At 38.8% G+C, this 22,203-nt stretch overlaps 1 protein-coding gene across 1 annotated transcript; it reads right to left on the minus strand.

The window, feature by feature from the left end:
* Window positions 1-304: 304 nt before the first annotated feature.
* On the minus strand, window positions 305-22,163 carry LOC143020676 (tetraspanin-33-like). Its single transcript, XM_076177269.1, has 8 exons — window positions 21,826-22,163; window positions 16,532-16,738; window positions 15,554-15,727; window positions 9,402-9,530; window positions 9,197-9,244; window positions 7,566-7,682; window positions 5,020-5,081; window positions 305-1,824 (listed from the first exon to the last, which is right to left on the minus strand). The coding sequence occupies exons 1-8, from the start codon at window positions 21,901-21,903 to the stop codon at window positions 1,752-1,754; spliced, it is 888 nt and encodes a 295-aa protein (XP_076033384.1). The 5' UTR covers window positions 21,904-22,163; the 3' UTR covers window positions 305-1,751.
* Between the last annotated feature and the right edge of the window lie 40 nt (window positions 22,164-22,203).

A 22,203-nucleotide genomic window follows, 5' to 3' on the forward strand; every position in this document is an offset into this window, starting at 1 on the left:
TTATCACTCCCTTCCGTCTGCTATAGTTACTATTAAAGTAGTGCAATGGGTTAGGGGAGGAAGCACAATGTCAGGCCACCCCTTTATAAAGGAGGAAGGCCCTTTGGCATGTAAAAATATAGGGAATCCCAGTGCAGTAACAACAATGCATTAATTTCCCAGCTCCTCTCACTTGGAATAATCTAATCTATCACAAGTGTAGGTTTATAAAGAGCTCCCATTTTACTGTCATAGCAGAGCAAGGTCATCTCTTAAAATGTGTAATAAAATCATCTTTTGTTCTCCCTCCCTTTCTTTCTATTTATTTATTTTTTTACTATTTTCTACGGTTCCTGAATACATCTGACAACTGGCATTATTAGATGCTGCATAAACACGGCAAAGGAAACATGGACTGGAAGTGAAGCGTTTATTCCTGTTTCGTCTATTGACTTTGAGAAAGTCAATGGATGAAACGTCAGAAATAACCACTTCACTTCCAGTCCGTGTTTCCTTTGCCGTGTTTATGCAACTTGTTCACATGGATTTTCATTATTAGGTGCCCTTTACCCCATTCCAGTCCTGTAAAGAGGGTCAACTGTGTTTAGATAAAGCAATAGAGGTAGCAGACCATAAATTATGAGGCAGGAATACAGACTAAACAGAAACACTACAGAGATACTACAAACAAAGATATCTACAAATGAACATGTCTAGCACAATCTGAGGAATGAAGATGGTTAAACATAGCCCTTGGTGAGTACACAACTAAAAAGTTAACTATATACAAACTTTCTGTGACACCATAGCAGCTCCCTTATCCAGCTCATGTCCAACAGACTTTACCAACTGAATAGTATATATACATATACATATATATATATATATATATATGCACACACACACTACATACATACATATATCTTGGGTCATATGTAACAAGGACTGGTGTGGATGATGGAGGTAAATTAGAAGGGAAGCAATTGCAAATAAACATTTGGTGTGGGGAGGGGGGGGGGGAGGAAAATGTCATGTGTAATAGGCATCTTGGGGCTGGACACAATGAGAACATTATATGCAAAAGTGATTGTGTCCAAGACACTGTGCATGGCAGAGACTTGAGATTTAAGGGAGGCAGAAAGGAGGATTCTAAATGTACTCGAGATGTTGTGTATGGTGGGGGCAATGAGGAACAGGACGGATAAAGCGAGACATGAAGCGAGGCAGGTAGGGATGACAAAAAATACCGAGATGATTTAGCCACACGGAAAGAATGAAAGAAAAAGAGACTAACAAATAGGAGTGTGGAAGGCAGAGGTGGATGGAATGAACTTGAGGGGGATTGAGAATGGGTGGGGTGAGGGGGGATCAAGGGATAGGCGTGAGTGGAGAGTGGTTGTGAATGGATGTGAAAATGATGTGGCCAAATGGGATTTCTTCTTGTCTAGTCTGTAATTGTGAATTTAGGGATAAGTTTGACATGTGAAAAAATAATGAGTGGTAAACCAGCATTGGCTGTCAGGTCTTGCTAAGGAGGTGCTATATCTAACTGCACAGTTTCTAAACCGAGAAGCAGGCAGGAACCGTGACTCGCTCATTCACGAGCCAAGATAGAAGGAACAACAAATGGATGTTGGAGGGATGTGGGTTAGGTAAAGGACTTTTGATATCCGTATGTATGTATGTATACACTGCTAGAGGAATGTTACCAATCTGAAAGAGTGGATGGACAGGCTCTGTTGTGCTAAAATCTTCCTTTGGTCTGAGTTGGTTTATCTGTAAAGACGTGGCTGGGGCCTCAATTCCAAAAGCTGTTGAGCTTCGTTTTCCCATGGCATATTTAGACTGCAAGGAAAACAACAAGAACAATGAGGAGTCAAGCTTCCTGCAGACATCTGGGTGGCCTGACTTGGTAGGCGTAAGTGGTGATGGCAGAATTGAACAGCCCTCTCTGGGCATAATCTATATACCAAGGAGCTCTTCCTCCTTATAAGGGAGGTAGCCATCCAAGGCACACATATAAATACCTCTGAATAAGCATCCTTTGAATTGCTCAAATATAATACTTCCTTCAGAAAAAAAAAATCATATTTATCAACAAAAAGCTTTGCCTATACAATAAAGTAAACAAAAACAAGATTATTTATATAATAAAGTAAATTTCATCATCATTTATCATGCTCTATGTTATGACAACTTCAGCCATCACAACTTACACCCAGAATGTAGTATGACAGGTTGATCACTTGGGTTGGAAGAGACCAGAAAAACAAGTTTGCAAAAGAAACATAAAAAGAGTTAAACTCAGTATGCAAAAGAAACATAAAAAGAGTTAAACTCAAGTGTCAGTATCGTGCACAAGCAGGTAGCACTGCAAAACTTGGTGCCAAGCAGACAGCATCACGTGCAATGTGAGTATTCCAGGCGTACCTGATATGCAATCCAGAGTACCAGTTTTCATGCGCAGATTAAGACTTGAAAAGTTTCTGTTTCCTTTTGACAGAACTAAGAAATAAAGGTAGATTTTTGCCCACGAATACCATGTATACCTATATGCATGCAAGAATTGTGATCAGCATTTGACGACCTACAAACCCTGCAAATGCTGTGCTGTACTCACCAATGCAAATGCCTTGCCACAGGTCCTATACACTTTACAATGAGATTCATTTCTTAAGAGCTTGAACCCTAAAGATTCATTTCATTATCTGTTTGTGTTGGGTCAAAACAATAAATTCTTTTACAATAAAATGCACGACTTAATGACACCTCCACTCAATATGAAAAATTTCCATTTCATGGAAAAAAGTAAAATTAACGAGATATTCAGTTTGTACATGACGAACCTGTCCCCTTATTGGTATCAAAACGGGTGAAAACATTTTAAAAATTTTAACAAAATTCACCATCCTGACATATAAAAAAAATATCCTGTCAGTAAATAATTGAACACTTTACACACATGCACATATACACAGATTTCAAACTGTTTACATTCATCAGGTCCATATACAGCACTTACAAGGTAGTTAATGAGTTAAGTTACAATAGAATCATGTACAATGGTTACTGTAGGAAGTACGGTCTTCCCCACCAAAAGCAATGGAGAGGCATATTTTTTAAAACTTCACTGAGGTTAAGTTTGTGAACAAGGCTTACTACTTGAGACTAACTTATTTAGGATTTTGCTTAAAAAAAAAAAAAAAAAAAGCCAGGTGTTTCTGCTTCCAGCCTTACCATTAGAATACAAAAGTAGAAAAAGGCAGATATGATATGGTCTATTTTAGGGACTGGATAGCTTTAGTTTGTGCAAAATCAACATGACCCTTCAGTAATAGTACTATACATCTATGGCAGTGTTACTATTCTGAGCCATCCAGAATTGCCAAAATGACCATGACCCTTCAATAATAGTACTATACATTTATGGCAGTGTTACTATTTTGAGCCATCCAGAATTGCCAAAATGACCATGTCTATGTAGCATAGTAGTACAAAAGCTTAGTAGAAAATACAGTGTGGCATTGTTCATTAGCAAAGGAATACGCTGGGATGGGTCACAAAAATAATGCATCCAGCATCAATGATAGGTTACTAAATATATATTAATATTTCCTTCACACCTGCTACAGGATGAAGCTTCCAAACTTGGCAATCTAAAAACCAGAGCGACTCAAATCTTGGTGTGACCTTTATCTGGCAAATGATCCAACTTCTGGTAGTGACAATGTAATCTGCTGACAAGTTGATTTATTGTGGTGATGTTTGTGATGCTACTTGGTTCCTGCCATTGTTTCCAAGTCTACAGTCGTTTTCTGTGATGGCTTGTGTACACATCTGCTATATGTGCATAATGTTTTCATTTAGAAACACAAGTATACATACACACACACGTATGCTATCTATCTATATACCATGGGCTTCTTCTACAGATCTGCTATATGTGCATAATTTTTTCATCTAAAAACACAAGTATACATACACACACACACACACACACATATATATGCTATCTATATACCATGGGCTTCTTCTCCTATACAAAGGAGGTAGCCAAGTTAAAGCCAGGCACCTACTCTCATCCAATTCCCTTGCTTTCTTCTCATTATAGCACCTCATGGATGAAGAATCATCCCAGTCTCCTTCTCACTGCCCAGTTCACATATGCTAAGTATGATAAACTGGAGATTAGAAAACTGGACTTAATGAGCACTGCTCCTTTCCGGTAAACTTCAATCAAGTACATGATACTCGGTAAATACATATGCGCACACATGCACACACTAAAAGAAGGGGAAAAGAGTGTATCTAAAAGTCAGCAAAATTCATTACTCAGCACAGTGCTGGTCCCAACAATACTCAGTTTGGGAACTTCATCCTATACAATTAGCTTTGCAAAGCTATGGGACAAATGATTCCAAGTTTCAAGCCTCACAACTTGCCAGGAGCAAATGCAGAGACTACCAGAGTACCGTTGAAGTTTTATCATAAAACATGTTAAAAAGATATATAATTTAAAGCTACAGAAGTAACAAAATCTCCACATCAAGGGCTTTCATATCACAGCGCACACACACGTACATACGGAATACTTTAGTACTCCTTTTAAAGGAACAATTTTACATACATACATATACCAAGGCTTTTTCCCCCTTCCAAGGGAGGTAGCCAAAAAGGGAAAGGCATAAAAACACTCCCACCCATTTCATCCCTAAATACACTCCACACCCCTCCCACCCTTCCTCTCATCTGAGCACCTCCTGGATGACGGGTCATCCCTGCACCCTGCCCACCGCCCTGGGTCAGAAGCCGTGTCGCAAGACACAGTACATCCACAATTTTACAATACAATTATTGTTCCATACTTGCACGTACATAACACCTAAATTGATTTCAAATGGGGAAAAATCACCGGCAAGGGTAAAATCTAGGTTTCCCGACATAATGAAAAAATATCTAGAGCTAATCCAAGCAAGTCCACAGTTACACAAAAGCTAGTGTAGCATGGGGATAGGCAAGGAGACACAGAAATTTTAGTACCATCGAGCACGCTGTAACATTATCTGGTCTGTCAAAGTCCTCGCCTGGTGGGTAACATACATCTGTAAAGTATGCAAAAACAATTCTGTATTGATGTTCAAGAAATTGATGCACTCATAAATTAAAACTTTATTCTCCTAAGAAACTGGAGTTAAAATTAAGGTTTATAAAAAAGAAAGAAAGAAAGAAAGAAAGAAAAAAAAAAAAAAAAAAAAAAAAATGCTTCACAAGATCCTTTCATTTTCATTGAATATCACATACATACATATACCAATTGCCTTTTCCCACTTGCAAGGGAGGTAGCCAAAAACAGGTACAAAATCCACTCCCACCCATTCCAGCTTTTTCTAGATCCATAAAGGCCCAAAAAACATCCTTAACCTTTGCTAAAGCTTTCTCATATATCTGTCTTACCACAAAAACTTGATTCATATAACCCCCCTGCCTTTCCTAAATCAACTTCATTCCTCACCAGCTGCTCCCTTTGTTCTTCTAATCCTCTCAATCAAAACCCTCCCATAAGCCTTCATAACTACACTCAACCAAATGATCCCTCTGAAACTACCATACAGACTGACCTCTCATTGACGGACTAAAAGGGGGGTAACGGTGTCCGTTGATGTGAATAATCCGTTGATTTGGAGTGGTTTTTGGGTGGCATAGTGATTGCACAGCACTAAACAACAGCACCAAAAACACAGCTAATCAACGTCCGTTAATGAGAGGTCAATCTGTACTCACATTTGTCCCTTTTTCCCTTATAAAGTGAAACTATACAGGCACTCTTCCAGTCCTCTGGCATTCTACCCTCCTTTCAACAAACATTAAACCTCACCAACCAGTCTACTATCACTGTACCTCCCTTTTTCAGACTTTGCAAGGTGAGTTGGTAGAGAGGAGAGAAAAGAGAGCAGATGGACAGTTGTTAATGGAAGTGAGGGTTGTACGGGAAAGATGGATGGAATATTTCAATGAGTTGTTGAATGCAAAAAAAGGACAAGGAAGCTTTAACTGTGGCTGTAGAACATGACAGGAGAATAACTTCTGGGAGATGATAAAAATTGAATTGGTTAAACATCACAAAAAAAAAAAAAAAAAATATATATATATATATATATATATATATACGTCCATAAATATATATATATATATATATATATATATATATACATACATATATATATATATATCAGGAGGCTAGGACAGTGCCCCTTATGGAGGACTTTGTAGTATGGAATTTAATGAACCCCCTTGGTCCAACTCGCTGGCACTAGGGCCTGAAATGCCGCCACCTCAACCTCCACCACAAGCAGAGATACTCTAACTCACTCAGCCAGTGAGAATGATAATGCTATAGCAAAAGTGGTGATACAAATAACACTGAAAGAGATACATACATATACCAAGGCTTTTCCCCCCCTTACAAGGGAGGTAGCCAAAAAGAAAAAGGCATAAAATCTTTCCCACTCATTCCATCCCTAAACACACTCCACTCCCCTCCACCCTCCCTCCCATCTTAGCACCTACTGGATGACGGGTCATCTATCTAGCCTAGTAACCCCCTTGTCCACTGCCGCAAGTCACAGCACATCCACAGCAAGCCACTTCATTAAATTGGCGACCCCCCCTCCCCGTCCCCCCATGCATAAAAGGAGATGGGGAGAAATCCCTTCGGGCTGCATCACTCACACATACTATCTCACCTCCCATTCCACCTCATGCATCACAACATCATCCATATACAACCATTCTCCATTCACCCCTGTCTTCTGTCCTCTCCCGTCCTTCCTCAACAGACATTCCCCTCTTCCCCAAAGCCCCCTTCACCCCATCCATCCATCTCATCCTAGGACGTCCCCTCATGTTCGATCCCTCCACATCTGCCTTCCATACCTCTTATACTAGTCTGTCTTCACTCATTCTTTCCATGTGTCCAAACCATCCTAATACTCTTTCATCAACCCTATCTCCCAACTCCCTTTCCACCCCTGTTCTCCTCCTCACCTCCTCATTTCTCACTCTATCTATCCTAGTAAACCCTATCATACTTCTCAGACACCTCATCTCAAACACATTCAAACTCCTTCTCTCTTCCTCTTTTATGTTCCATGTTTCTGCCCCATACAGTGCTGTTGGCACAATCACTTCTTCATACAGTCTCCTCTTAGCATCCATTCCCAAATGTCTATTCCTCATTACACTTTTTAATCTACCAAGGCATTTACTCACTTCTCTCAATCTACATTCTACCTCCACCCCCCACTCCACCTTTTCCTGCCACATTTGCACCCAAGTATCTAAAACTATCCACTTCCTCCAGTCACTCTCCCTTAATGCTCACTTCCAGTCTGCTGCCACTTTCACCCCTTGTACATCTCATCACCTTTTACCCATATTTATCTTCAGCTTTCTTCTATCACACACTCTCCCAAACTCTGTCACCAACTTCCTCAATCCCTCCTGACTCTGGTCAGGATATTTTATTCATCTCTGTAGCAGCCTTTTGGCAACAAATAGTTAAAAAAAAGGACTAATTAAATACACACCTGGAAAAGGGTAATTCCAAAGAGGATCCCCGCAGCTACGTACAAGTTGGATTCCAGGAAGTTTTTGATGGCTGTGACACAACCAGTGGTGTATATCAATTCATCTGCATCATATTTCTGAAAGTTATTGAAACACAACAATTAAAATATTTGCATAAACATAGTAAATGGCAAGTATGATATTTCATTTGTATTTTTTTGTTTGGGGAGCAAACATGGAACATAAGAGAAGAAGAGTTTAAATGTGTTTAAGATTAAATGTCTGAGAAGTATGGTAGGGGTTACTAGGATGGACAGAGTGAGAAAAAAGGAAGTGAGGAGGAGAGCAGGGGTGGAAAAGGAGTTGGGAGACAGGGTTGATGAAAGAGTAATGGAATGGTTTGGACACATGGAAAGAATGAGTGAAGAAAAATTAGTAAAAGAATTGTGGAAGGAAAAGGTGGATGGAGTGAACAGGAAGGGGTGACACAGGATGAGATGGATGGATGGGGTAAAAGGGGCATTGAGAAAGAGGAGGATGTCTGTTGAGGAAGAAAAGGAGAAGACAGAAGACAGGGTGTGTGGAGAATGGTTGTATATTGATGATGGTGTGATGTATGGAAGGTAGTGGGTGGGGGATGGGGAGGGTTAGGGTGTGGTTATGTGTGAATGATATCTTGATGCAGCCCAAAGGGATTTCTCCCCATCTTCTCTTTCTCTGAATGAAAGGAAGGGTCGCTGATTAAATAAAGTGGCCTTGTTGTGGATGTGCTGTGTCTTGCTGCATTGCTTCTGATCCAGGGCAACAACAACAACAACAACAACAACAACAACACCTCATCTTTCATCACATCATCCTAGGAAAAAAAATGAAAGTCATCATTGGCTACCTTTTTTTTTTTTTTTTTTTTTTTTTTTTTTTTTTTTTTTTTTTTTTTTTTTTTTTTTTTTTTTTTTTTTTTTTTTTTTTTTTTTTTTTTTTTTTTTTTTTTTTTTTTAGGAATTTCCCCTGTGGGGCTACAAGGAGAAGGATGCCTAGTCCCAATCCCTGTCCCTTTCTTCTCACCTCTTACAATCCAAGTGGGAATACTTGGTGGCAGTATTCTTTTCCCCCACCACAGGGAATTCCCCCATCACAGAAAAGGAATACTCAGAGAAATGGTACAGGACAGCAACAAGGGGGAGGACAGCATAACGGAGGGACAGTCGTAGTATAAAAGTGTCATCATTTCTCTATGAACAGAGTTTTCCTCTATCATAGACAAAATGATGTGTGGCTCTGGTCCATAGGGGCGCCCCATATAGACCCTAAAGCATCAACTGCATGCTACTTTGCCACAATAACAAGCAGCCAATACCCCAGAAAAAGCCTTGGTATATGTATGTATCATTGGCTACGATGGACTGCAATAACGGAATGGAAATAATAACGTGTGTGTGTTTTTCTTTGTGAAGGTGATGGCTACATTAAGAACACCACAACCCATTTAATGTCCCTCCTTTATCAGCACTTCATGGATTTAGGGTCATCTCTGTCCCCCATCAAACTGCATAGATACTGGGCAATACTAAATTGGTATCAGGAATGATGGCAATGCAAACAACAAAACAATAGCTTGGCTTTCCCAATCTTCAGTTGAAAGAATTCTTACCTTTTTCTTCTGCAGACCAAATCCACACATCAGGTCACTTCTTGATGTCTGATGTGGTTTTCCGATAGTGAAAAAAAGAAGAAAAAATATATATATAAACAATGTCACACATAGCAAGGGGAAAAATCCATTTATTACATGTTCTAGCTATCATTTTTTGTGGATGAGAAGTTAAAAAAAATTCAAAGAGCATAGTATCACTTACTCTAAAATCCCTACAGCATGAAGGAGGTACTCCACATTTCTTCTGACTTTTATTGCTGTCTGAGCAATTGAAGTATTCATTGTGGTTCCAGTCCAAAAAGCCTTCATGAGTTACACCACAGCACTGAAACTGTAAAAAAAGATTCCACTTCACATCTCCATCAACAAATTACAACACAACCATTCATTACCTAAGTCTTCTTTAGCAGGGGATCTACATTGGAGTGAAATTGGGGGGGGGGGGGGCATGAGTGCATGCCTCTTTGGCTGGCTATCTCACTAAGAGGGAAGAAGCCTTGAATATACACACACACACACACATATATATATATATATATACACACACACACATATATATATATATATATATATATATATATATATATATATATATATATATATATATATATATATACTACTACTACTACTCTACTCTGTTGGTTGTCAGGCCGGACGGCCCTTCACTGCTTTCACTATGCCTCTCCAGATGGTTCTATCCTCTGCCAATTCCTTCCAGTCCTCTCTTGGTGCCACCCTCTCCACGTCCTTCTTTACTCCATCCATCCATCTGTACCTGGGTCTCCCTACTGGTCGTCTGCCCTCCACTCTTCTTTCCATCACCTTCTTTGGTAGTCTGTCTGCCTCCATTCGTATGCAGTGTCCAGCCCACCTTCCTCTTCTTCCCCGTATTTTATCCTGAATGTACGGTTGCCGAGTCTGATCTCTAATTTCCCTGTTATGTCTTCGTTTCCATTTCCCTTCTTCTTCATCATATACTGGGCCGAGGATTCTTCTCAGGATATGGTTTTAAAAAATTTCCAGTCTCTTCTCCCTTTCTTTTGTCAGTGTCCATGTCTCACATCCGTACAGGACTGTTGGTTTTATTACAATGTTATATGCTCTTATCTTAGTTCTTCTGTGTGTGTGTGTGTGTGTATATATATATATATACACACACACACTTCAACGAACGGACGGCTTAGAAGACGTTCTGAAGAAAATTGAAGTATTGTGGATCCCAACGCAAAGAGAAGTGCATATTGTATTTACAGGGTGGGGGGGAAATTGCTAGTGGGGTAGTAGGAAAGTAGGGAAAGAGGAGAAGGGGAGGGATTACTGAGGGAAATGGAAGGAAATGAGGAAGGAGTAGACTTGGCCCAGACAGACAGGCGAAAGGTAAACAAACGGCCCCCCGACGACGATGAAATGTCTAATAAAAATGTAAAGATTAGAAGTATAGATAAGAGCAATACAGTAGAAAGTGATGAGAATATTTTCCAGGGATTTAAAGAGGGTGGGTGGGACACAAACCCCCCCCGACTGACAAGACTAGAAGAGAAGGTCGATAAGATGATCGAGGACTTGGAGCGTAGGTTCGGTCATGTTAACATTATTCTACAAAGGGTAGAAAAATTGGAAGAACTAGAGAAGGCGAACAAAAACTTAACTGATGAAATAGAAAACCTGAAAAGACAGTTAAAAGAAGTAAAGGTGGAGAATGAGGAATTGAAGAGGAATAGTAAAAAAAACAGAGAGGGATGGAAGTCGATAAAAGAAAACAGTAAAGTTGCATTTACTGATATAATTAAACAGCAAATGAGAGAACAAACTGAAGACTCAGTTATTAAAGTGATGAGACAGAAGGAGAATATAGTAAGAGACTTAGCTGACAAAAAGAAATGTATAAATATATTAGGAATGGAAGAGAAACATAACCCAGATAGAACCTCAAGAACCAATGAGGAAAATGAAAAAGTAAGCAGTTTACTAAAACTAGTTCAGGAAGATGAACCAGAAATTATGAAGGAAATTGAGGAAAAATTCAGGCTCGGAAAGTATAGTACAGATAAGACCAGACCAATTAAGATTAAATTCAGGTCACAAACGACGGCAGAGAATATCTTATCCAAAACAGGGAAACTAGCAACAAGTGAGCAATATAAAAAGGTATGGATAAAAAGGGAAATGAATAAAGAGGAAAGAGAGGAAGAAAAGCAGAAAAGACTTGAAGCTAAGAAAAAAAACGAGAGCAGAACGGAGTCAGAGAAAGAGAGATTCTATTGGAGAGTAGTGAATATGAAACTAAGGCAGTTCGACATACAAGAGAAAAACAAAAGGGAAACAGAGAACACAATGGAAGTGACAGAAAACTAAGAGTGTCTTACACAAATATAGATGGATTAATAACAGGATTGAATGAGCTGAATGATTATTTGAAAGAAAAAGAACCGGACATAATGGGAATTGTAGAAACAAAATTAAAAGGCCCACTACCACCCAACAGTGTAGGACATGATGCATATAATTATTGGATTAAGAACAGAGAGAAAAAGCAAGGGGGTGGAGTTATGTTCCTGACTAAGAAGGAATAAACGTGAAGGGTGTCATATATGGAAAGAATACAATAGAGATGATTATGATAGAAGTGGAAGACAGAGATAAGAAGAGCAGAAAATTTGTGATAAATTATGTGCCTCCGAAAACAGCCTCATGGGAGGAGAGTGAACATAAAAGTATATTAGAGGACACAAAGATAACATTAAATAAAATAATGGAAGATGGAGGAAGAATAGTTATAATGGGCGACTTTAATTGCAAAGAAATCTGCTGGGAAGAAATGACAGTAAAGGGTGGAGACGGCTCATGGGGAAACGCTCTACTTGAGATGATTACTGACCATACAATGACACAATGGATACAGGAGAACACCAGGTATAGAAATGAAGAAGAACCATCGAGACTAGACTTAATAATTACATCTGAACCTAGAATAGTGGACAAGATTGAATATAAAACACCAATAAGTAAAAGTGACCACATATTGATTGAACTGGAACTTAATGAAGAAAAATATATGAAAAGAAATGAGCAATATAGAAAAGGAAGAATGTATGAAAAAACAAACTTTGATAAAATAAGAGAATTCTTTCAACAAGAAAACTGGGAAGAAATATACAAAGAAGAAACAACAGTGGAAGAGAAATGGAATATTTTGACAAAAATTTACAAAAAAGGAGTGGAAAAGTATGTCCCAAGACAAAAACAAGAAAAAGAATATGTAAAATGCTGGTACAACAAAAGTTGTAGGGAGCTAAAAGACAAAAGAGACAAAGCCTGGACCAGATGGAAAAAAGACAGAAGACCTGAAAAATGGAAAATATATACCGGTTATAGAAATGAATATGTACAAACGTGCAGAGAGGAAAAGAGAAAATATGAAAAAGATGTCATAGAAAAGTGTAAAGAGCAACCAAAACTATTCTACAGATATGTAAACAATAAACTGAAAAACAAACAAGACTTGGAGAAATTAAGACGAGGGAGTTGAATACACTGAGGAAATAGAAATGGCGGAAATTATGAACAAACATTTTAAATCAGTGTTTACAAGGGAGAACATACAACCTGAAGAGATTGAATGGAAAGAGAAAGTCCCCCCTATGGAAGAAATAGAAGTAACAAAGAATGAAATATTGACACACTTGAGTAATCTTGATGTCAGAAAATCGCATGGACCAGATGATATAGCAAACTGGATTCTGAAAGAATGCAGGAATGAACTGGCAGACAAAATACATAGCATACTAAACAGTTCCTTGAAAGAAGGAAAAGTTCCAGAAGATTGGAAAAAAGCAAATATAGTACCTATATATAAAGGAGGAAATAAAGAAGAACCTACAAACTATAGACCAGTCTCTCTAACAAGTACAATAGCAAAAATTTGTGAAAGAATTATCAAAAATAGATGGGTAAAATATTTAGAAAAAAACAAAGTGTTAAATCCAAGGCAATTTGGATTCAGACAAGGACGATCATGCGTCACCAATTTAATATGTTTCTATTCAAGGCTAATAGATATAATACAAGAAAGAGATGGATGGGCGGACTGTGCATTTCTAGACCTAAAGAAAGCTTTTGACAAAGTTCCACATAAGAAGTTGCTTAAGAAATTAGAAACTGAAGGAGGAATACAGGGAAAACTACTAAATTGGATGGAAGACTTTTTGCAAGAAAGAAAAATGAGAGTAGTGATAAGAAACCAGCACTCAAAATGGGATGAAGTAATAAGTGGTGTTCCGCAGGGAACAGTTCTGGCCCCAATAATGTTTGCTATATATATTAATGATATGGATGAAGGAATAGAAAGCTATATGAGCTTCTTTGCAGATGATGCAAAACTACTGAAAAGAGTGAAAACTGAAGAAGATTGTGAATCACTACAGAGAGATCTAAATATAGTACAGGAATGGAGTAGGAAGTGGGAGATGGAGTTCAATACAAAAAAGTGTAGTATAATGGAATTTGGAAAAAGCAAAAACAGAATAACAGGAGCATATATATTGGGAGAAGGAATAAAAAAAGTAGAAAATGAGAAGGACCTGGGAGTCATTGTTATGAATAATATGTCACCTGAGAAACATATAAATAAGATTTTTTGAGAAACTTATAATTTAATAAGAACAATCAAAGTTGCATTTACATACCTGGATGAAGAAATGGTGAAGAAAATCCTAATCACCCTGATAAGACCAAGATTGGAATATGCAGCAACGATATGGTCACCAAGTACAAAAAAATGTATAAAAAAACTTGAAAGAATACAAAGAGCAATTACAAAACTGGCACCAACACTCTCAAAACTATCATATGAAGAGAGACTAGAAAAACTTGAACTACAGACACTAGAGCAAAGAAGAAAGAGAGGAGATTTGATAGCTATTTACAGAATCATGAAAGGCATAGAAATTACTGACAGAGAGAATCTGATAAAATGGGATGACAGAAATACAAGAGGACACGGAAAGAAAATAAAAAAAGACAGCTATAGAAGAGACTTGAAAAAGAACAGCTTTCCTCACAGAGTAATAAACAGTTGGAACAAGTTAGATGAGAAAGTGGTGTGTGCAAAAACAATACATGAATTTAAAAATAGTTTAGATAAAATGAGATATGAAGACGGGACCCCACGAGCATAGCTCCCCTTCCCGTAAAATACAACTAGGTAAATACACATCCTCCTTCACATTTAGCAGCTCCCTGAAATATTCTGCCCATGTTCCTTTTTCTGCCATCTCTTCCATTATCATCTATCCATCTCCCCATTTTACATTTCCTTATCTACTTGATTTGCCTCCCCTTCCTCACTTAATTTCCTTCCAAAACATCTTTTTATTACTTTCAAAATTTCTGTCATACTCTTACCCAATTTCACATCTGCTCTCCTCTTTGCCTCCTTTATGAAGCGGCCTTGCTGTGGATGCACTGTGTCTTGCGACACTGCTTCTGACCCAGGGGAGTGGACAGGATGCAGGGATGACCCGTCATCCAGGAGGTGCCAAAATAAGAGGGAGGGAGGAGGGGAGTGGAATATATAGGAAATGGAATGGGTGGGAGTGGTTTCTATGCCTTTTTCTTTGTGGCTACCCCCCAAGTAGGGGGAAGGAGCCTTTGGTATATGTATGTATGTATCTTATATTTTACTTCTCTTCATTTTTCTTTGTACCTCTCATATGATTCTTTCATCCTATCTTTTAACCAACCTGCAAATGTGTGTTTCTTCTCAATAACTTTCTTTGTTTCATCATCCCACCACTCACTACCCTTCCTTCTATTATTTCCTCCTGTTCTTGTTCCACACACCATTTTTGCACACCTTGTGACTCCCTCCTTGAACCATCCCAATTCCTCCTATACTCCTAGTTCTACTGTATCCTTCACTCCCTCCCACTCCTCTCTCTTCTTGTACTCCTTTTTTTTCTCATTTAAGCAGTTTACTCTAACCACCTCCCAACCTTCTGTCCTTTCTTCTTTCTTCATCTATCCTCCACTCACAACTTTCCACCATATATGTCTGGGAGGACCTAAAGACCATTGCTACGAGCTGTACACATGTATATACACATGAACCACATACACATCCTTTGGAATGGGACAAAAACACACTATTCCCCCTGGATGTTGTAAAAGGTACTAGAGTGAGGTGGAATAAAGGGACTAGGGACTAGGGACTCTGATTTTTTATATTTATCCTCCCACAGAGAACCAGTGAAAGAAAAATTATACTTTGCTGCAGCCACTGCCCTGAGGCCTTTGTCTTTGTTGGTAATGAATCAAATGATAAAACTAACAACCCAAGGATCCAATGCAACCTACCTCACTTTGTAAGAAGTCGACCATATCTTTTGTGTTAGCGTTTTCCCAGTAATCTTTGACAAGTCCATTTGACATCATGTGCTCCAGAATTTCTCTGGATTTCCAAGGGAAGACGATACATGATATGGCCACAAGAAGCTCCAAGATGAGGAAGATGGTCAAACACCCAACATACTGTAAGAGAAACACTGAACATTAGTACAAAATATTAAATTACATTATTACTCAACAAGGTACATGAACTGTTAATTGAAAATACAAAATTGTAGTTTTGCTAATCCTTAAGCACATGAAATGAATTACTTATGTACGAATTAAAAGGTACATGATCTACATATATATACATATATATATATATATATATATATATATATAGAGAGAGAGAGAGAGAGAGGGGGGGTGAAAGGAGAGAGAGGAGAGAGAGGGAAAGAGGGAGAGAGAGAACCTTATAGTAATCCAAGTAAGAGGATGGATGTAGTAGTGCTTTTTGAAATGATGCAACATGATCAATGTCTATCTGTATACCAAGGTTTTTCCCCTTTATATGAGAGGTAGCCCAGTCAAAAGGGATCCACCCACTTCCACCCATTCCACTCCCATTCTCCACCCTTGTTTCCATCTCCTCTTCATGAAAGGTACAAAGAAAGAAGAGGAGAAGCAAAAGATAAGATAAAGAAGGCAAAAATGCGAGCAGATATAAAATGGGGGAGGAGTATGACAGAAAATTTTGAAAGTAATAAAAAGATGTTTTGGATAGAAGTTAAGAGAGGAAAAGGAGGTGAATCTGGCAGAGAAGAAAGTGAGCAACATAACTTACAGAATAACTTGAATTTGGTAAATAAATGACATCTCAACTGAATTCTTCATTAAAAAAAGGCCTATTACCAAAACCCTCCATGTAACATTTTTGTTGTTGTTGTTGGCCAGACTACTGGGGGTGCATAAAGAAAAGACAAACTATTTCAAGAAAAAACTTACTGTTCTCAGAAGGCAGAGGTTCTCACGAAGAGCCCCTATGCAGCCTGCAAAAGACACCAGGAAGATGATTGCTCCAAGAGCCACCAAGACACAGGAGACATCAGTGACCACAGTGTACGCAATTTCTAATGCCTCCTTGCCCTGAAGTTCTTCAGCAGTGAAGTACATTCCATAGGCCCCTATTGCCATCACCAACAACCCAAACAACTGAAAGGTTAATATGTTATCCATTAATATGGGACTTACAGACATCAGGTACAGTGCAGACACATGTACTATATATTTATATATAGATTTATATATATATTTATATATATAGTCATATATATATTTATATATATACTTATATATATATATTTATATATATATTCATATATATATTTATATATATACTTATATATATATATTTATATATATATATATATATTGGTGAAGAGAGTAATGCACTGAGATAACAACAAAAAGAAAAGTCTATTTTTAGAAGCTTGGAAGACCAAGGACAACTGCATAAACAGGAGCATTGACCTCAATCCAATCTATCTAGGGACTATGAGCATGACTGTTTAATGCACAGAGAGCAGTGACTTGATATTGGGTTATTAATATCTAATATTTTATATTCATATTTTCAACAATGTTTCTCATGTTACCAATTGTTTCACTTTTACTGTATGGTATTTTTTTTGTTTCATTCTTGCTGTATTTCTATGTGTTTTAGTACATTAAATGGTATACATTTCATCATGATTTCCCATCTGCATGCATGACCATTTATCCCTTCATATGGGACACTTGGTCTGACACTATGGTGGCTATGTTCCTCATATTACCTTTTTGTTTCACTTTTATTGTATATCATTTTCTGCCTCGATTACCTTTCTGTTTCTCATGTTAATTTTTTATTTCTTTTTTGTATGATACTGTCTCAATCTTAGAATATTCCTCTGTACTTTAATATGTTAAACGGTACACATTTCGTCACGATCACTCATTTGTACACGTGACTATTTATACCTTCACATGAGACATTTGGTCCGCCAATGTGGTGGTTGTGTTACTCATGTTAACTTTTTTTATTTCTCATGTTATCGTTTTGTTCCATTTTTATTGTATATTACTGTTGTTGTCCCATGTTAGTGTTTCTTATGTTACCTTTTTGTTTCACTTTCATTGTATGTTGTTTTTGTCTCACTCTTCATATATTTCTCTGTATTTTAATACATTAAATGGTATACATTTCATCATGATTAATGGAGTGAAGACTTCATCAAGGTCCTTTTCCAATTGCATCCCGGACCACATAAAAACTAACTCACTGTATGCAACTCATCATACCCACTGAAGACGAATCCAGTGCTTTACTCTCTTCACCAATATGGATCCCAGACTCCCAAATTTTCATGTTTACACACACACACACACACACCAGGGCTCTTTCCCCTTTACCAGGGAGGTAGCCAAAGTCAAAAGGCATATACCCACTCCCACCCATTTCATTCCCATCCACCACCCTTTCCTCCCACTCATCTTTGTTACTCATGGATGACGGGTCATCCCACCCACTGCTGTGGGTCAGAAGCAATGCAGCAAGACACCACATATCCAGAGCAAGGCCTTTTCACTTAATCAGCAACTCCACTCTGTGTCAAAATATTATTCACACATAACTAATCTCTAACACCCCACATCTCCCTCCTTTTCTTGCATCACAGTATCGTCTATACACAGCCATTCTCCACTCACCCCTATCTCCAGCCTTCTCCCTTCCTTGCTCAACAGACATTCCCCTCTTCCCCAAAGCCCCCTTCACCCCATCCATCCATCTCATCCTTTATCATCCCCTCAGGTTCACTCCATTTATTTCTGCCTTCCACACCTCTTTTACTAATCTTTCTTTACTCATTCTTTCCATATGTCCAAACCATTCCAATACTCTTTCATATCCCTATCTGCCATCTCCTTTTCCACCCCCAGCTCTCCTCCTCACCTCATTTCTCACTCTATCCAACCTTACCCCTACCATACTTCTAAGATATTTCATCTCAAAATATATTTAAACTTTTCCTCTCTGCCTCTCTTAAATTCCATGTCTCTCCCCCATAGTGCTGTCAGCACAATTACTCCTTCATATAATCTCCTCTTCGCATCAATTCCCAAGTGCCTATTTCTCATTGCATTTTTAATACCATCATGTAGCCAATGTCCACGTGTTTTTTTTCCCCCTGTTGGTCATTAGTTGACCACCAGGATGTAGCTTAACTCTCCCCCCTCTCTCTCATGTATGTGTATTCACATTGTCACACCAAGACGGTTGAGATCGGTCAGATCACAGTGGGAGGTTTGGTTGTCCCATACTCAGGTCATATGGACACTATAGCAGGATGGTGTAAATTGCCAGTCTTGCAGTTTGTTATATTTTTCTTGTATTTTTACTTTCCTTATTGATTCAATGTCACTAAATGAGTTTAATACAAACTTGGAGTAATGATTATATGTGTCAGTGCTAAGAAAATGAGAGTGATGAGGGAGGAAAATGGAGGAGAAATAAGGAAGGATGGAGTGAAGGCAGTTGTTAAGATGATGAAAGCAAGTAAGGCACCTGGTCTGGATGGATGCCATGCAGAATGTCTAAAAAAGGGAGATTCAGTGATGGTAGACTGGCTGGTGAGGTTATTTAATGTTTGCTGGAGAGAGGGTAGAGTGCTGGAGGACTGGAGGAGTGCCTGTATAGCTCCACTTTACAAGGGAAAAGGGGACAAGTGTGAGAGTAGTAGTTTCAGAGGGATTAGTTTGTTAAGTGTAGTTGGGAAGGCTTATGGGAGGATCTTCATAGAGAGGATTAGGAGAGGAACAGAGGGAGTAATTGGTGAGGAACAGTGTGGATTTAGGATGGGTAGAGGTTGTGTAGATCAGATTTTTGTGGTAAGACAGATATGTGAGAAAGGGAAGGATGTTTTTTAGGCTTTCATGGATCTGGAAAAGGCTTACGACAGGGTAGACAGGAAGGCATTGTGGGAGGTTTTGCGGATATACGGGATAGAAGGAAAGCTTCTAGGAGCTGTCAAGAGTTTGTACGAGAGTAGTAGAACATGTGTAAGGATTGGAAATGGAGAGAGTGAGTGGTTTGAGGTAAAGGGGGGACTTCATCAGGGATGCGTTATGTCGCCCTGGCTGTTCAACTTGTACATGGATGGGGTGGTGTGAGAGGTAAATGCAAGGGTGGTGGGTCAGGGGTTGGAGATGGTTAAAGAAAATGGAGAAAAGTGGGAGGTGAGCCAATTGTTGTTTGCAGACGACACTGCGCTTGTGGCAGGATTGGAGGAGGGATTGAGGAAGTTGGTGACAGAGTTTGGGAGAGTGTGTGAAAGAAGAAAGCTGAAGATAAATGTGGGTAAAAGTAAGGTGATGAGATGTACAAGGGGTGAAAGTGGCAGCAGACTAAAAGTGAGCATTAAGGGAGAGCGACTGGAGGAAGTGGATAGTTTTAGATACTTGGGTGCAAATGTGGCAGGAAAAGGTGGAGTGGAGGTGGAGGTAGAATGTAGATTGAGAGAAGCGAGTAAATGCCTTGGTGGTTTAAAATGTGTAATGAGGAATAGACATTTGGGAATGGATGCTAAGAGGAGACTGTATGAAGGAGTGATTGTGCCAACAGCACTGTACAGAGCAGAAACATGGAACATAAGAGGAAGAAAGGAGTTTGAATGTGTTTGAGATGAGGTGTCTGAGAAGTATGATGGGGTTACTAGGCTGGATAGAGTGAGAAATGAGGAGGTGAGGATGAGAACAGGGGTGGAAAGGAAGTTGGGAGACAGGGTTGATGAAAAAGTATTGGGATGGTTTGGACACATGGAAAGAATGAGTGAAGAAAGACTAGTAAAATAGGTATGGAAGGCAGATGAGGAGGGAGCGAACGTCCTAGGATGAGATGGATGGATGGGATGAAGGGGGCTTTGAGGAAGAGGGGAATGTCTGTTGAGGAAGGACAGGAGAGGACAGAAGGCAGGGATGAATGGAGAATGGTTGTATATGGATGATGTTGTGATGCATGAGGTGGAATGGGTGGGGGGATGGGGGGTGAGGTAGTATGTGTGAGCAAAATTAGACACAGCCCGAAGGGATTTCTCCCCGTCTTCTCCTTTTATGCATGGGGGGTCACCGATTTAATGAAGCGGCCTTGCTGTGGATGTGCTGTGACTTGCGACACTGCCTCTGACCCAGGGCAGTGGACAAGGTGCAGGGATGACCCGTCATCCAGGAGGTGCTAAGATAAGAAGGAGGGTGGAGGGGAGTGGAGTTATTTAGGGATGGAATGGGTGGGAATGATTTTATGCCTTTTTCTTTTTGGCTACCCCCCTTGTAAGGGGAAAAAGCCTTGGTATATGTATATGTAATAACCCTGAGAAAGGAATTGTTAGAAGCCTTGTGACATACAGGGTGGTGCTTCAAATGGGAATTAGAATGCCACACCATGTGTTTTTGTTTTTCTCGAACTAATACTTTGACCTCTTCCATAATTTTCAATCTCATCTTTTTCTAGTTCTATTCCAGGATCACACGTATACATCTTTCATCTCTTTTTTGCATTTCGAAGATCTAATTTATCATTACAATGGTTATTTTATTTTAGGTTAGAAGCATATATTTCATTTTATTTATCCATAATTAAGTTATTCTGGAAGTTTACCCTTTTGTCTTTGCCATCAAAGCTCAATTTCAAGAAAGTGTATTTTCCAAGCTGAGTCACACTGAACAAAGAGTTACTGAAGTCTGAACCCAGCAATCATTGACTCAGGTTAATGGCACTTGAACAAGAGAATGTTTTTCTGATGCCTGTCTACTGTCTTCTACCAGAACAGGTATTTCATGACCTTGCATATGTATGTGGTCCCTATTTACCAAATACACAAAAAAATACCCCATACTTTGCAGCCCGTGATATTTAGTTGATCACTATTACTATTAGTGTTTAACTTGATATCGGATTTTTATCTTTTAAGTACTATGGACGGAAACAATTCGGTGTAACATTGCACAATACAGGAAACAAGTCTGTCTTTCCCACAACCCCCCTTTCATTTTCAACAGCTTTTTCACAAGTTTCCCTCGTGAATGGTTTTACTCACACTACATCATGAGTTCGTAGATTTTATTATTCATATTTTTACTCAATGAATAAAGGAGCTTAAGGCAATGGGTTAAAAATATTATGAACAATACCCTTAGGGCAAACAATAGCCCGAAGGGATTGGTCGGGGACGTAGCTACATACATGTAAATAAATAGATACTTACCCAAAACACAAAGTTGAAAATAAATAAGCTCCATTTCACACACGAACTAACGTACGAGGAATTTCTTCGTCTACTCATCTTCCTGGCGTAATATACAGGACTAAACAAAGTAAAAAGGCCACGCCTCAACTTCCGTCACTCATACCCTCAGCTTTCACGACATACTCAGGAAACAACAATGAAAATTTAATACAAACACCCATTTGAACGCGCTTTTTGAGCGCATAGTGATTCAGATAAAAATAATAAAAACTAGAATTCAATGTGTGTATACAAATGCAATCAGATTTGATGGTAAATAAACAAAACCAATGGAATTCTACATCGCCAAAAGCTCTACTGGAAATCAACTATTTAAAAAATAAAAAGTAAAAGTAT

This window comes from Oratosquilla oratoria, chromosome 40 (genome assembly GCF_046742065.1).
Source record: "Oratosquilla oratoria isolate Oo_2021 chromosome 40, ASM4674206v1, whole genome shotgun sequence".
Classification (NCBI taxonomy): Eukaryota; Metazoa; Arthropoda; class Malacostraca; order Stomatopoda; family Squillidae; genus Oratosquilla; species Oratosquilla oratoria.

Bases quoted from the DNA above. Each gene is read 5' to 3' on its own strand.
- LOC143020676 (XM_076177269.1), bottom strand. From the start codon at position 21,903: ATGAGTAGACGAAGAAATTCCTCGTACGTTAGTTCGTGTGTGAAATGG. The intron at 5,082-7,565 runs GTGTGTATTTAA...CATACTTTACAG, and splicing joins TTGGAATTACCCTTTTCCAG to ATGTATGTTACCCACCAGGC. The intron at 1,825-5,019 runs GTACTAAAATTT...TTTTCCTTGCAG, and splicing joins ATGTTACAGCGTGCTCGATG to TCTAAATATGCCATGGGAAA.